Genomic DNA, 17126 nt, shown 5'->3' on the forward strand with positions numbered 1-17126 from the left:
ACAATTCTTTCCTTGGTGTGTAGCTTTGCTGGTTACAAGACCCGGGGGTGCTCCCAGCCAGAGGAGGTGAACTTGACCTTGAAGATACTGGTGTCGGCTGCTCCTGTGGCTTTGATCATCCTTGGCCTGCTCCTTTTCAAGCTGTACCCCATTGATGAGGAGAGGCGGCGGAAAAACAAGAAAGCCCTGCAGGATTTAAGGTGAGACCCCAGATGGCCACTTGGGGCGGGGCGGGGGGGTGCATCTATAACTTGGCAGAGATGAGCAACTATCAGACTGGGACTTTTCTCATGGGATGGGCTATCATGCCCTAGCCAGTAGTTGCAGGAGAAGATTCACTTGCAGGGATGCTGTTGGCTCAGGAGCGATTGCCACAGATGCTATGCCTCCTTGATCCCTTCTGAACAAAATCCTTACTGTAGTCTCATAGGTTGAGCATGGGAGGGGCTCCGGAGAAGGATGGTTTGCAAAGGATCCGGAATCCCGTGTCTGGGTGAAGCTGCAGTGAAGGAGGGGAGTGTGATCTCATGTTCCATTCAGAATCGGGAAGAATCCCCCCACCCACGGAAAACACCACTCTTTCAAAATTCCCCGTGTGTGGCAACGGGTTCAAATCCTGCAAGGACAGGTGGCTCTTCCTCCAGATGACCCTTTCTGTTTATTGCCAAAACTTAAAATAGAGCAGGCATTTGATGGCCCTGGGACAAATGAGTGTCTAGTTTCTCTGATGCAGCACTCCATGGCAGGGTGTAGAGAGCTAAATATAAAATGCTGAGTGATCCTGAATGTTGGCCCTTTATGCACAAATCATTGCTTGGCTTCCTGATAGTTCTGTCTTCACTTGCTGGGATTCCTGACTGTTTAGAGTTGCCTCGGGTACCTTTTTTACTCCAAGATTAGTGGTGGCACATAACTGCCTGATAGTTCAGAAGTGGGGGTAGCTCTAGTTCAAGCAACCTGCACCTTCATAATGGGACAGATTAAAGGTCACCTTTTAGGCAATAGTGGAGGGTCTGCTGAAGCAGTAGCAGTCCCTGCTGCTTCCCAGGAGGTAAGAGAGGAGGAATGAGGCAGGAGCAAGGTCAGCATAGTACAAACACACAGGACCTCGCCTTGCCTGGTACACACCAAACCTTTAAAGCACCCCCAAAAAGAATCCTGGGAACTGTGGTTTACTTCTCACAAAAGCATAATTTCCAGCAACATTAATAAACTACATTTCCCAGGATTCCTGGGATAGGATGTGTGCTTTAAATGTATGGTGTGTACACAGCTGAAGGAAACTTAGGAATTCATCGTAGTGCTGTGGCAATTGTTCCATCAGCGGAAGCATGTTGGCTTACCAGAAGGAACAATCTCCCCTCTCCTCCCCTCATGCACTGTTCTGGGTTTCCCCCACACACAACTCAAGCTGGGAGGATGGGGGGAAGCCCTGTTGCACTAGCAGAAGTCCTGGTGTGGGCTTCCACTAGCAGGACTCATTAGCTGAATTCAGCCCTTACAGCTGCAGTCTCTGTGCCTACTGCAAACCTGTTTGTTTGTTTGTTTGTGTGTGTGTGGTTATCATATATTTTCCTCCTTTTACTTCCCCAGAGATGAAGAAAACAACAGTAGCACCGAGTCAGACTCCACAGAGCTGGCCAGCATTGTTTGACCTCGGCTTGCCTTGGTTTGCTGTTTACACACTGGGATCCTTTGAAGGTGGGGAGGGTCTGCCACGGGGCCATCCGCTGTGCAGGAGGGATGCTGACTTACCTCCTTGAGGGAGTGCTCTATGACGTCCTTCCAGACTTCTCTGGAGAGCAAACACTGGTCCATGCTACGTGGAATTGAAGGAGCACCAACTGCATCTGCATGCAGGCCAATGTGCAGTACTGCAGGAACATATCTCTTGATGGAATAAGTGCGCCACAATGGTTATTTATTTTTACATTTATTTTTTGAAAAACACCTTTTGAGTAGTCATTTTCTTTGGGTGTGCTTCGTGCTGCCTCTAATCTGCCTGGTACCAATGGCATCAAGTGTGGTAAAGAAAACTGCAGTGCTGTTAAGGGTCTCTCCCCCCCCCCTTTTTTTTTTCTTTTTTAAAATTTTATCTTGCCACGGACCCGGATGGTGCTTGTTGGTGTACATTACACCATTGGCATGACCTTGCCAAACACAACCTCGTACTGTTCTCAACTGTAAATAAGACACAACTAATGTTGAAGCATCCTGTGCTGGTGCTATTTATGTACATGCGTATTTATATATACAGAGAGCCTAATTAATAAAAATAACTTAATTATTTTGTAAATATAAAACTGCTATGTTTACCTATTTGTATATATCTGTACAGAAAGAAGACAATGGACCTATTAATATTAATTTACATTAAAATGCAAATGTGTCACCTGTACTTGTTATGTCTTTCTCTAAAGAACAACTGAAACTGGAAAAATTGTTATTTAACTAGTATAGCTTTGGGTACTTGGATTGAATTGCATCTGTTGTTCTGGTTGCCCCAAGTGCCGGTGTTGCAGAAAACAGGACATCATTGACCAAGGGTGCCTTTAGGCTAATCCAAGATTATAGGGGAGGCAAATATAGTTGTTTGCCAGGTGTCAACATCTGCTCTGAAGCTTCAGGTTCAAACTTTCCCTCAGCACACCCAGAGTTTCTCAAGAGAAGAACTAAAATATTGCAGCAAGGAGCTGGGTCAAGGGGCCATGGAGAGGTTTTTGTATTTTCTCACACCCCCCCCCCCCCAGTCAGACTCCATCCCTGAGGGACCAATCACTAGCGACTCCCCACCCCCCAAGTGTCACTAGGCTTTCTGGTTTAAAGATGATGAACCAGAAGAAAAAGCAGGGGCTGGCTTTGGAGTTGTGCATCAGCAGCAGTGGGTACCTGGACAGAAGATTGAGCTGGCAAATGGGATACCTGTTTGCCACTTTATTCCTATTTAAAAGACAGTAAATATTTATACAGGAATGCTGGTGGCGCTGTGGTCTAAACCACTGAGCCTCTTGGGCTTGCTGATCAGAAGGTCGGCGGTTCGAATCTCCACGACGGTGTGAGCTCCCATTGCTCAGTCCCAGCTCCTACCAACCTAGCAGTTCGAAAGCACGCTAAAAAGTGCAAGTAGATAAATAGGTACCGCTCCAGTGGGAAGGTAAGTGGTGTTTCTGTGTGCTGCTCTGGTTTCGCAAGAAGCAGCTTAGTCATGCTGGCCACATGACCCGGAAAAACTGTGTGCGGACAGACGCCAGCTCCCTTGGCCTGTAAAGCGAGATGAGCACCGCAACCCCAGAGTCGTCTGCGACCGGACTTAACAGTCAGGGGTCCTTTACCTTTACCTTTTTTAATATACACTGGCATTTACACATATAAAGTTCGCATGTGCAAATTTATGTCCTTTTTGGTGGGACAGGGTGTAAGTCACTCTTCCAGCAAAGCTACCTTTTCTATTGAACCATGCCTGGCATTGGGCTATCAAGTCCAGTTCTGGTATAGGGACTGGCTGAATCTCTAGGACAGGGAATGTCTTCTGTCTGAAAGCTGCTTCCTTATGAACTGTGCAATTTCCACATGAGCCTACAATTCTTGCACATGACCCTGACATCCATTTTAGGGTCTTTTGACACCGAGAGCTGGGTGTGTCCTAAAACTGGCACTTTAAAGATTTATGGAGTAAAAATAATACATAAAAAATTACCAATTAATCAGACAAGTAAAAGGGAATGGGCATCTTTATTTAAAATATGTGAAACAGAAGTGAAGTGGCATGGGCTTTCATACTTTTAAAGGAATTAACATTCAAGATACCAACATAGAAACATGTAAACTTAGTAAGGGACTGAGAAGGGCAGAGCAAGAAAGAAACTAGAAATTGGGGCCAGGGGAATTGGCTGGGGGTAGTATCGAAAGGAAAGTAGATGCTGACTTAGGCCACTTTAGATAAAGAAGAAGAGGTTTTTAGAGGAAGCAGGGAGTTTTGGTTGTGATTTTATAGGGTGTTGGGGAAGTTTTTAAAGCAAGAATCAAACAAAAGCAATCAGAAGACTTGGCTAAAGGAGGTCCTTTAAGTGGAAGTACCTGAGATTGCATTTGGGACCGTCTGTATGCAGAGCAAGTTCTCTGCCAATGAACAATGGTCCCTTATCCAGTGTAGAAGTAAACTGACTATAAGACTGAGCAGGCCAGCTCCTTCTGCCGGCCTCCAGTCTCTTACTTTGGAGTACTGGAATGTCTTAATCCAACCCCCCATTAATGTGCTGGTGTGTTCACTTAACCCTTTGACACTCTCTCAGCGCAGGCCTTCAGGTTTCCAACAAAGCTCCTATTCTTCGAGATGCTCGTAAAATACACACACACCCCAATGCCATTAAAGCTCCGGTTGCTGAGATTCCAGGCTGTGCCCTAGCTAGAAATGGGAGAGAGGCTGGGAAGAAATCCCATGAACCTGACCTTGTGCTGACACAAGACACTTCTACAACCCTTATACAAACGAAACGAACGACTGATTGGATCCTGTGGGACAGCCTCTGGAGGCAGATTAGATTTATTGCCCCTGTTTTTATGGTTACTGAAGGGGTGAAGGTCAGGTCCTCTTCTTTTGATTGCAAAGCAGGAAGTTTGGGCTGTGGTTTTGAAATGGAAGCAAGTCATTTGTTAAGCGCCTGTTAAGAACTGGGAGCGGGGGGCGGGGTCCCTGAGAAGGATGAGATGGGACAGTTGACGTCATTAAGAAACACAGTGAGAGAGCCTTGCTCTTTCTCAAAGCCTGAATGAGAGCTAGCCTGTGCATATTCTAAGCTTTTTATTTAAAAAAAATAAAATCCTAATGAGTCGACACCTTGCACCAACTCATTCAGCTGGCATCTCTGGGTAGTTGCCAAGGCTCCAGTGCCCATTGTGCGGGTTCATGGCCAGGCCCTGACCCACAAAGATGGAGAAGGAGGAACAGCAGCTGCTGCAGGGTCATCTCTGGGGTCATGGTGGACCTCCTCCAGTGGGTCCTTGGCACCACACACCCTTCTCCCCATCCATCACATAAGACTTTGCACACCATGCATTTAAAGCACACGTGCAAAAATCCTGGGAACTGTAGTTTGTTAAGGGTGTTGGGAAGGGTGCAGAGTAAACTAGTTCCCAGGATTTGGGGGGATTGGGAAAATGTGCTTTAAATGCATGTGCCTGTAGAGCAGGGATGAAGAAGCTGTAGCCCTCCATTTGTTGTTGTTGTTTAGTCGTGTCCGACTCTTCATGACCCCTTGGACCAGAGCACGCCAGGCACTCCTGTCTTCCACTGCCTCCAGCAGTTTGGTCAAACTCATGCTGGTAGCTTCAAGAACACTGTCCCACCATCTCGTTCTCTGTCGTCCCCTTCTCCTTGTGCCCTCCATCTTTCCCAACATCAGGGTCTTTTCCAGGGAGCCTTCTCTTCTTATGAGGTGGCCAAAGTATTGGAGTCTCAGCTTCAGGATCTGTCCTTCTAGTGAGCACTCAGGGCTGGTTTCCTTAAGAATGGATAGGTTTGATCTTCTTGCAGTCCATGGGACTCTCAAGAGTTTCCTTTAGAACCATAATTCAAAAGCATCAATTCTTCAGCGATCAGCCTTCTTTATGGTCCAGCTCTCACTTCCATACATCACTACTGGGAAAACCATAGCGTTTACTATACGGACCTTTGTTGGCAAGGTGATGTCTCTGCTTTTTAAGATGCTGTCTAGGTTTAAGATGCAGGCTTCTTTTAATTTTGTACTGCTATCGCCATCTACAGTGTGCTAACTGTTCACGGAAACCTCCAAAGGCCAACCCTACTCTCCCTTTCTTAGGGTCTTTCTTTTTAAACCTGGCAGCCCTTCAAATAGAGGACTCCTTCAAATAAAGGCCTAATTTATTTTTCCACTAGTGAGGGAGATGAGCAAAACCCCTAAGCAAAACATAAGACAGTGCAATATTTCTGCCCAGAAGACCCAGTTCAACAGGACTTACTCCCAGGTAAGTGTGTATAGGATTGTGGCCTGAAGCACTGCCTGCTTTCTGCTGAAGTCCTACTTAGCCAGCCTCTGAAGGTTCACTTGGCATCACCCATATCCTTTCAAATAACCATAGCAGCTAGAAACTTGCTCTTTACAGAAGGGAAAGAGAGAGAGATGATCAGGGTGCTAAATTCCATTCACTGTACTTAAATGTGACATATGTTTTCAGGGCAATAGTGGAATACATCAGAATCTCTTGACACTGAACCCAGGCAGATTAATTAATGATTGGTTAACTGGTCCTGTGCTTAGGCACTCATGCTGCACTTGGGTGAGTTGGTTCATCTGGTCCGGGGTTGCTAGTGCTGGCTGCCTGGAGTCATGAAGGAACAGTCGTTCCCAGCCCTGTGTTTTGGGTGAGCGTCAGAGTGGATGGTGTCCCCCCAACGAGAGGCTGCAGAACCAGCCTCCAAGGAATGTGCCACAGCTGCTGCTGACACTGTGGCGGCGGCGGCGGCAGCAGCAGCGTGTGGGTAGGTCTTATAGGTCAGATCTGCTGCCCTTGTGGATCATGCCGCCTAAGGTGGTCACCTCACCTTGTCTCATGGGTGGGCTGGCCCTGCCTATGCCATACAGTTGTACCTTGGCTCCCAAACGTCTTGTGAGTTGAATGCTCCAGCCAGTGTGGTGTAGTGGTTAAGAGCAGTAGTCTCGTAATCTGGGGAACCAGGTTCGCGTCTCCACTCCTCCACATGCAGCTGCTGGGTGACCTTGGGCCAGTCACACTTCTCTGAAGTCTCTCAGCCCCACTCACCTCACAGAGTGTTTGTTGTGGGGGAGGAAGGGAAAGGAAAATGTTAGCCGCTTTGAGACTCCTTAAAGGGAGTGAAAGGCGGGATATCAAATCCAAACTCTTCTTCTTCTCCCGAACAATTGAAAACCAGAAGTGAGTATTCCGGTTTTTGAACTTTTTTTGGAAGTCAAATGTTCGGCGCGGCTTCTGCTATTGTTTCTGGCATGTCTGCACAATCAGGAACCAATTGGAAGCCGCGCCTTGGTTTCCAAACTTTTCGGAAGTCGAACGGACTTCCAGAATGGATTCCGTTCGACTTCCGAGGTTCTTCTTTAAAAGTTACCCAGCTGAACTTGATTTCTAGATATTTGGATATCCAATTGAACTTGGATTCTAGATATATTTCTTCCAGTTGAACTTGAATTCTGGCCATCTGTCCTCGCAAGACAGTGGGGAAAGCTCTAAAGGCTGCATCCTTAGCCCCATTTTCTGGCAACCCTTGAGGCAACATTTCCCATGGCCCACAAGTTCAGAAGGGTAACATTAGCCTCAGCAGAGCATAATTCTTGGAGGTGGATGGGAAGGGTGCACAGATGATGACTCATGCGCTGTTTGAATGTTGAACAAAGCGAAGGGGCTGGAACGAGGAGTGGGTTAAAAGCGACAAAAGGGATTATCCCTCAGATGGAAATGCTGGACTGGCCTCCAGATAAAGAGTGAAAAGTAGCCCCGGCTGGGCCAAAAGGAACAGGGCAAAGCCATTGGCCTATGCTAATCAAGGAGCTGAGGCAAATCCTTCAAGACTGGGGTACATCGAGCAAGACGAGTTGACAGGCCAGGGGGCCATTGTGTGGGGTTGTGGGTGGCTCTTTTGCAACTGAAAGTGGCCTTGTTTTGCAGCCAAGGATGATAAGCGTCTCAGGACTTTTTTCTCTCTCTCTCTCTCTCTTTTTTAGGTCGGAAAACTGGAGGTCTCTTCATCCATTAGGAGTGAGCTGATTGATGGCAGCAGATGCCGATGCGCTGGCAAGCCAGAGAAGGGCTAATTTCTCAAAACAAAGGCAAGTGGAAGTCAGGGAGCTGCTTTGAGAAGGGCTCCTGGCATGGGAAAAGAATCAAAAGGGAACTCCCTCCACACCAGTTGAGCGGCTGGGCGGAACGAGGGGACAAAGGCAGCGATGGAAATGTCTTGTTGAATAGGCCAAGGCAAGCCAGGGGTCTCAGAAAATAAATGCAAAGGCCTAAAATGAGCCACGACCTCTTCCCCCCTCCCCAAGGAAGGAAGGAAAGCAGCAAATGGCCCCAGTCAAGCAGAGCTGAACAGGTTGGGGGAAGCAGGCTAGGAAGCGAATGCATGAAAACATACGGTAATTGGAGGCATGCATGAAAGCGATTGCTCAGGCACACAAATCATCTCGATTCACCAATTATTTACAAGTTGGGAGTGGATCATGCCCTCTCACACACTTTGGATATTTTACCAATTTCACTTGAGCGCTCTGTATATTTTGGCGGGAGTGGATTTCTATGAGAGCTTATGCTACAATCAATTAATTTCTTAGGCTTCAAGGTGTTGCAAGGCTTTTGCTGCCAGAAACTAACATGGCTATATAAAGTGGGCTCAGTTTTTTAAAAAACCAAAACGGAAAGGAGGTATTGAGACTATCTGCATATTTGGCAAACTTAGGGATGCCATGTATCCAGAATTTCCCGGACATAGGCGGTATTCAGCCCTCATAAACAGTGTCTGGGCAGAAATCGGCGAAATGTCTGGCAGCCCATGTCGATTTTGACGAATTTCACAAAAATAGCTCAAAAATTCTTTTCTTTTTTTGAGATTTAACTAAAAAAAAAAGGACCACGGTTTTTACAATTTTCTGGATTTTCACTTTTAGAAATATTGCAACCCTAGACAAACTGTGAGATCTGAATGTACAGTGTTAATTCTGTCGTGCAATAGCAAGCTATCACTCTGCTTTGAAACACATTTTTAAAAGAAAAGCCTGGCTAGCTTATCAGAAACCTTTTAATTGAATAAAAGAAATGCCTGAAGTAACTGATATTATCGTTTGAAGTTTTGTTTCTTCTGTTATATTTATTCCAAGACCCATTTATCCTAAACAGAACCCAATAAGGAAGACATGTATGTAAAAAAATATATTTTTAAAATGTGATCCCATTAAGATACCGAGATGAAATTAAATTTTGTAACTTAAATAAGTCCATCATGTACTATATCATATTAAAGCCCATGAAGTTCTGAAGAGATTTGTATCATTAGTTTTGAAATATCTCAATTCTGGGCTGAGTTTTTAAGGTTTTTATATAGTCTGGCAAGGCCAAAATTGTCAATTTTTGAAATTTCAAACCCTTATAATTCAAAAACGAGATGAGATAAAAAAAATAGATTTAAACTGAGTTTTGATCATTCAGTAAGTGTACAAAATTTTAGACAATTGGATGACATGAAGTAAAAAAGTAATTAAAACTTGGATCACTTGGTGTGAGATAACCCTTGAATTTTGCCCAGAAATGCAACAATGATCAGTGATGTTTTGACACAGGTGAAATAGGTTAAAACTCATATGTCCAAGTTAGTATTCTGACTGGTGTGTTCTAAACAAACTGAAGTTTCCAAATGGTTTTTAAGGGGAGCTCCATGTTACTATAGTCTAACCTAGATATTATGAGAGCATGAATGAACTTTGTATAATATGAATACAGAATATATTGACAGCCCAAATACACCACATTTACTCGTTAGTCCCGCTGACTTCTGCATAGCTCACAAGGGAGTATAGATAAGATTGCTGTTATAGCTTGTCATTAGAGTAACACTATATATTTTGACTCAAGGGCTACCTATAAGGGAGAATCAGAGATGGGATGGGGGTTTTATAAGGAAGTTCTTAGGTGCCAAAGGCTCTTGTCATAACTCTGGGCTCTGGCCATTCTTCAGTCATATTACCCACACCCAGCATGAGTAGGAAGATGAGAATGGGCATCAAAGTGGAGAATTAGAATGGAGAAAAGATTAAGCTGTAAACCAAGAAAAACTCAAAAGTTTTAAAATTCTGAACTGAGCCAGCTGCAAGTTTTTAACAGCAGTACAAGGGTAAATATCTTTTTAGCTTATGCTGCAAAGCATTTTCTTTCTGCAAAATCCCAATTTGAAATTAAGACAGCAATTACACTCAAAGTGTTTTATTTAAATATGACATTCACAATGCATGAGAAGTGCAAAATTCAAAAGCTACAGGCAGCTTTAATTCATACAAGCTTTTGTACAGTTCCAAAAGAGATCCAGAAGAGATCCTTTGTGTGTGTGTTTTTAAAAAGGCTAGCAATTAAGCTAATATAGATAGAAGATCAACTTAAATCAAATAAATTACTTATAGTGCATAACTAAAATATTGAATGCAGTAGACTAACACAAATTATAAAGGATAATGGATGAAACCTAAGATTCTTAGTACAGAATTCTGTTTAGAATTATTAAAACCTAATTTTCTCTTAATTGAAGCTATGACATTCTGCAATAACTGAGGACTGTAGGTAGGGTAATTGCTGCTTAAATTGCTCTTAAATTTTAGCTCAATGTTTTATTTTCCTTATAAGGGGAATTTAAATTACAATAGGTGTAGATATTGACAGACATGTACTATCATTATTATTAAATTTGCTTAATTATGGAATTCCTCACTTCCCAAAGTGAAGTGCAAGCAGCTTTGTGGTTGACAAGGAACTTGCACAGCATAAGCCCCACCAAAATGAACGAGCTGTTCTCTTAATTCTTGATTCAGTAGAGCTAGCACAATGGAAATTTCCAATAGATTGGGCTCCTTGTAAGTAGTCAGGTAACCAGGTTTCAGGTGGTAGTGCTTATTTCCCAGGAACTCAAACCAAAACCATTTCATAAATATATATTCATCCAGTGTAGTCGTACCTTGGAAGCCGAACGGAAGCCGTTCCTGTTATGTACTGAAGTTCTCACCCTGGGCCAGCAGGGGGATACTGTAGATAGTTTTCACTCAGGTCCACGTCAGTTACTTTAGGCGGGAAACCCTGGGTTGTTGTTGCTACAATGTTGACAGCCGGCTGCCTATAAAAGCAGGCCGGCTGAGCTGTTTGCTGTTCAGTTCTGTTCCAGCTTACAAAATAAAGAGCTGCTTTGGAGAAATCGCTGTGTCTTCTGCCATGTCTACCCACTATTCAACAGTTCCGGAAGTCCGTTCGACTTCCAAAATGTTTGTAAAACCAACGCGCAACAGATGTTTAAGTTCCAAAGAACATTTGCAAACTGAAACACTCACCTCTGAGTTTGCGGCATTTGGGAGCCAAAAGTATGAGTGCGAAGGAGTTTGGCTTCCAAGGTATGACTGTATCTCTAACGTAAATACCATATGACTGCTTATATTGCACAAAACCTCCCCCCCCCCCCGATTGCAAAAGGACACTTTTTGGTTATAATGACCACCACTCCTCTCTCACTTTCGTATTGCCAACTGCAAATATTTGGGATTTTAACCATCCACCCTTAAGAAGTTTATATCTGACTCTTTTTTGCTGTATTTTCTGTAGAGAAATTATGTCAGCTGGGGTTTTTTTATGAACTGCTTCCATTCTGGCTCTTTTAGCTGGATTTCCCAATCCTTCTATATTTAAAGCCAGTAAAAGGTTAAAAAAGAAAAGGTAAAGGACCCCTGGATGGTTACGTCCAGCCAAAGGTGTTCATCTTGCTTCAGGCCAAGGGAGCTGAGGTTTGTCCACAGACAGCTTTCTGGGTCATGTGGCCAGCAGGACTAAACTGCTTCTGGTGCAATGGAAACACCGTAAGCAATGGGAGCTCACCCCATCGTGGGGATTCGAACCACTAACCTTCTGATCAGCAAGCCCCAGAGGCTCAGTGGTTTAGACCACAGTGCCACCCGCATTCCACTTTAAGCCAGCCACTAGATGGAGTGCTAGCTTGTGAAATACTCATAGCATCAGTTGCTGTGATGCTTTACTTTTAAATATTGTGGAAAGGTGGGATTTCTGGTTGATGTGACTTGGGTTGCTAATCCCTATGAAACTGAACAACAATAACCGCAACAGCAATTTGAACACAACAATAAACAGTTCCCTTTGAATAGGAATCTCCCCCACTCTCAGGGGAGTTTGGAAGAGTTCCCAAAGTTGCAGAGGAGACCTTAGGGGCCAGCGGAGATCCTGCTGCATTTACAAGATCTTCTACCTCCCCAGGGTTTACAATGAACATGAGAATAAGTCTGGTCGCAGAAGCGTCTGATAGGAAAACTCTGTTGAAATATTAGGCTAGATAGCGTTAAGGATAATTCACTTTTTCACTTTCATTTTGTTTCACTTGGTTTGCAGGCTGGATGGATTTTTACTTTCTCTTTTTGCAGTTCACTACGTTCCAAGAATTATCCACTGCTGCTGGATGGGCATCTGAGTCTGATTCTGCTGATTTCAGTGGAGGAGGTACTCCTAGGTTTTGGGAGCATTTGTTCTGATTGAGTTACATTTGATGTGGACAGTGATTTTCCATTATGCTGAACAATTAGTGCAATTGTTGCAGACTCTTCTCCTTTATCCCTCTGCTTCTCCTTCCTCTGAGTTACCTCTGTATTATATGTTAACCTGTAAGTAATAATAATAATAATAATTAATACCCCACCCATCTGGCTGGGTTTCCCATCAGGTCAGGGATCTGTCTTTTGTACTCATAGAATTGTAGAGTTGGAAGCGACCATGAGGGTCATCTAGTTCATTTTGTCCAGCATGGGGCTCGAACCCACAACCCTGAGATTAAGAGTCTCATGCTCTACCAGCTATCATGGTGGGAAGCCTCAGGCCCAGGAGCTAAATGCTTCTCTGTCCCTCTGGACTCTTCCCAGGCTGCCTGAGATGCAGCAGCAAATGATGTGTCCCAAAGTGTTGGAAAGGACCTCAGTTTAGTCCAACCCCACTAGTGAGGCAGGAAATCCACTGCTGCAGCATCCCTGCTAGGTGGCCTTCCAGCCTCTGCTTAAAAACCTCTAAGGAAGGTAGGAGAGTCCACTACCTTCCAAGGCAGCCTGCTCCACTCTCAAACAGGTCAGGCCACCAGGAAGTTATTCTTCCTAACGCTTAGTCAAAGTCCCCTTGATTGTAATCGGAACCCATTGCTTCCTGGTCCTCCTGCCCTCTGGAGCAACAGAAAAGAATTCCACTTCATCATCTGCATTTGACAGCCCTTCAGATAGTTGAAGATGGCTATCATATTGCCTCTTAATCATCTCCCCACCTAAACATACTGAACTCCTTTAAGCTATAGAATGCCCTGCTTTTGCAAGTGAATGCAATACTACCGTATTTTTCGCTCTATAGGACGCACTTTTCCCCCTTCAAAAATGAAGGGGAAATGTGTGTGCATCCTATGGAGTGTGCACCGACCCCTCTCGCTCTCCAGGCTTCCAAGGTAGCCGCCTGAACGCACCTTAAACGGCACCTTGTTTTAGAGCGGGAAAACAAGAGGGGGAAAATTCTCCCTCTCTCTGCGCAGTGTCTCCTACCGCTTCGCTGAAGGGGCGCTGGGCAGAGAGGGGGAGAATTTTTTTTTTCTTGTTCTCCCCCCTCTAAAACAAGGTGCGTCCTATTGTCCGGTGCGTCCTATGGTGCGAAAAATACGGTAATTTGTTTTCATGGTTTTGTATTTAACGAAACTTAACATGATATCAAACCTAGATGGAATTTGGAGACATTATATACATGTGGGAAGGGAGTTTCACGTGGTGGAAAGGAATTTATACATTATGGGATTAAAGTGGAGCAAACCCATGAGGAACTTGAAAGGTTAGGAAAAGGAGGTTAGAAAGTCAGTGTTGGGATTGTGGGCTGATGTTATAAGGCTGGATCAACAGGAGAGGCGAATGATAATGGGTGCCTCCAGACTGCCAATATTTTGCAGAAATATTGGTTTGCGCAATGAAGGTGGATTAAAGTACTCTGTTAAAAAAACACATGCCTTTTTGCAAGTAGGAAATTGACGGGGATATGCATTGAAAAGTGTGGGATGAACAATTAATGGAAAGATGTGCAAACATTCCACAAGCAAATCAGGATGAATATGCATTTGTTATTTTGTTCATTTATTAAACCTGTATCCTGCCCTTCATCCCAAAGGAGCCTGTTGCCCTATAGCTAGCTTTCAAAATTGATGTGCAAATAAATCAGAATGTAATGTTATACGTTCTAGAGGTCAGAGTCTGTGGGTGCAAGTCACCCATAAATCCTGGAATTAGTAAAAATTAGAATTAATCAAGGTTTGATTAAACTGTGCCAAGCACAGAACCCCCCTGGATTTAGCTATGCTAACAAGCCAAGCCACCAGCAGAGCTAGCTGAATGTGGGTCCCACACATTTGGCCAATACCTGTGCTATTACTGCTCATATATTGAATGTTAACAATGCATTCCACAGAAGAGGAACTCTCTGTTCTAGCACAGCAATCCAAGCACCAGACGTTCAGTTCTCTGCTCATGGCTGTTATTACAGATCAGGTTCTGCTTTCAATCCATGTACCACTTCGGTTCTTTCTCAATGCAGCAGTAAATTGCAGCCTGTCAGGCAGAGCTGCAAACTAGAAAGTTCACTTCAAATGCTGGATGAAGGGTGCCCTCTGCTGGACTGCAGGAGGGATAGCATCTCTGTATACTCAGGCACACAACCAATTAAAAGGCACTTTTAAGATTTGCCTTCACGCTGTAATTTCTGTATATACTGTATATACAGATGCAATAAATAAAAGTGACCTCCCATTTTCATCTTCATTTTCAAGGCCATCTTTAATAACTTCTCTCTCCGTCTCTCTCTCTCTCTCTCTCTCTCTCTCTTTCATAAAGGTAAAGGGACCCCTGACCGTTAGGTCCAGTCGCGGACGACTCTGGGGTTGCAGTGCTCATCTCACTTTATTGGCCATGGGAGTCAGCATACAGCTTCTGGGTCATGTGGCCAGCATGACTAAGCCACTTCTGGTGAACCAGAGCAGCGCACGGAAACACTGTTTACCTTCCCGCCCGAGCGGTACCTATTTATCTACTTGCACTTCATGCTTTCAAACTGCTAGGTTGGCAGGAGCAAGGACCAAGCAACGGGAGCCCACCGTGGGGATTCAAACCGCTGACCTTCTGATCGGCAAGCCCAAGAGGCTCTGTGGTTTAACCCACAGCGCCACCTGTGTCCCTCTCTCTTTCATAGTATAACCAAAAATAGCCTCCAAAACAAAGCAGGTGTAGCCTGACCTCGCAGAGCCACTGATTAAAACTGACAAACAGGCAGGAATGATGGTGATGCCAGGTTTTGTGTCAGGCAGAGGGGTGCTTGGAAAAGACACTCAGAATGGACCCACTCCTTTGGTGAGTCTGCCATGGCTGCCAGCTGCTCCTGCTCCTCTGCCCTCCTAGCTGCTGCCACCTGCTTGCTTGCCAGACAGATCCAATGTGCAAGCAGGGGGCGGCAACCACATCTCTTAACCTTCTCACCACTGTTGTTGTTTGCCTGTTGGAAAAGGAGGCAGGTGCAGAAGCAGCATGCAATGGGGAAGAGAAGAAGTAGGTGTTCCAGGGTGCTCCTGCCAGGGGCCTTCCTGCTAATGTTGACTGCTAATGCTGGCCCTGGTTCTCAGATACACATAAGCCATTGTGTGTGCACCTCCCAGTTGCCAGATAAAACAGGAAAGCAAGAGCCAGCCAGACCTCACCGATGGAGAAAGAGGCTCTGACAGTCACTCTTCCTCTTTCTCACCACTTCTGTAGTTTGTTTGCTTACTCCCCCCCCCCCGCCTTGGCCAGAGAGCAAGAGGCAGGTGAACAAGCAGGTTAGGAACCTAGAAAGCTGCCTTTTACTGAGTCAGGCCCACTGGTCTATCCAGCTCAGCATTGTCTGCACTGACTGGCAGTGGCTCTCCAGGGTTTCAGAAAGGGAGGAGATGTTGGGGAATGAACAAGGGATATTCTGCATGCATGGGTGTAGCCAGAATTTATGTTGGGGATGGAGGCTTCATGTTAGGGGGGCAGAATCTCAGTTAAGTATGTTTATTGATTTACTTGATTTAGAGGGACAGTTGCCCCTCTGCCACCCCCCATGGCTACGCCCATGTCTGCATGCAAGACACAGCTGCTGTACCCCTGAGCCCCATTACGAAGGGGAAGAGCAAGGCCAGGGAGTGGGGCTCCTGGGCAAGCACCTGGCCAGGTCAGCCCTTGATGCAAGCCCTGAAAGTGAGCATAGAATCATAGAACTGTAGAGTTGGAAGGGAAGTTCTTCCTGATGTTTAGTCAGACTCTCTTTTCTTGTAACTTGAAGCCATTGGTTCAAGTCCTACCCACCGGAGCAGGAGTAAAGAAGCTTGCTCCATCTCCCATGTGACAGCCCTTGAGATATTTAAAGATAACTATCGTATCTCCTCTCTTTCCCAGGCTAAACATACACAGCTCCTCAGTGCCATAGCATGGGTTGCCAGCACCCGGGGCCACACAGAGAGGGGTGGAAGGGAGGAAAATGGACAGAGTACACATGCACATTCAATGGTTTAATGGTGTCTGCATCACCCAAACTGCAGCTGCAGAGATAAGAAAAGAAGAGTTGATCATGGTCTGGGGAGGTTACTTTCTGGTCTGCATGGAGAAGCTGTTTTCAATGGAGCCCATTAACAGAAGTGCACAGCTGCACTGAGGCAGCACCAGGTGTTGAAATTTTGCACCCCAAACAATTTTGCACCTGGGGCAACTGCCCCTGTGCCTACTCCCACACCATGCCACTGCAGCTCCTTCAACCATTCCTCATAAGGCTTATTTTCCAGATCCTTTATCTTCTTGTTCGCCCTCCTCTGCACACATTCCAGCTTGTCAATATCCTTTCTAAATTGTGGGGCCCAGAACTGGACACAGTGCTCCAGTTCAGTAGTGGAGCATCTACTTTGCATGCAAAACGTCTCAGATTCAATCCCTGATATCTCCTGGTGGGGCTCTGCAAACTGGTGTGATAACAATTACTGTTCTTATCAGCCCTCTGAAGTCAGGTTGCTCAGCTGCTGTTGCAAAGCAGACTGACAAGCACAGCTTTATTTTCCGCTGCTAGGATTTCCAAGCAATGAGCAACTGATAACTCCAGGGCAGATCATCCCAAAAGGAAATACCAGGCTGTGGAACAACAAATGTCCAAAGAACAATCATGACTACAAGTGAGACTCCATGTGAGGCAAACTGATAAAGGTTACGAGTGTTTAGCTTCCAAAAGAGACTCTGAAAAGCAGATCTGATAGAAAGCAAATGTGTACAGTAGTCACTGACAGAGAAAGCTTCTATATACTGCATTGCACAGAA

The 17126-nt window shown here is 45.1% G+C and overlaps 1 protein-coding gene across 1 annotated transcript in view; it reads left to right on the plus strand.

Annotated features, from left to right (window-relative positions):
- MFSD2A (MFSD2 lysolipid transporter A, lysophospholipid) overlaps positions 1-2396 on the plus strand; it is a 35199-nt gene extending 32803 nt beyond the window's left edge. The window contains exons 13-14 of the mRNA XM_083453304.1: positions 24-200; positions 1594-2396. Of these exons, the coding sequence (XP_083309430.1) occupies positions 24-200; positions 1594-1654 (238 nt within the window). The 3' untranslated portion in view covers positions 1655-2396. The remainder of the gene's footprint in view (positions 1-23; positions 201-1593) is intronic.
- The last annotated feature ends 14730 nt before the right edge of the window (positions 2397-17126 follow it).

This window comes from Podarcis tiliguerta (genome assembly GCF_965153285.1).
Source record: "Podarcis tiliguerta genome assembly, chromosome: 8".
In the NCBI taxonomy this organism is placed as follows: Eukaryota; Metazoa; Chordata; class Lepidosauria; order Squamata; family Lacertidae; genus Podarcis; species Podarcis tiliguerta.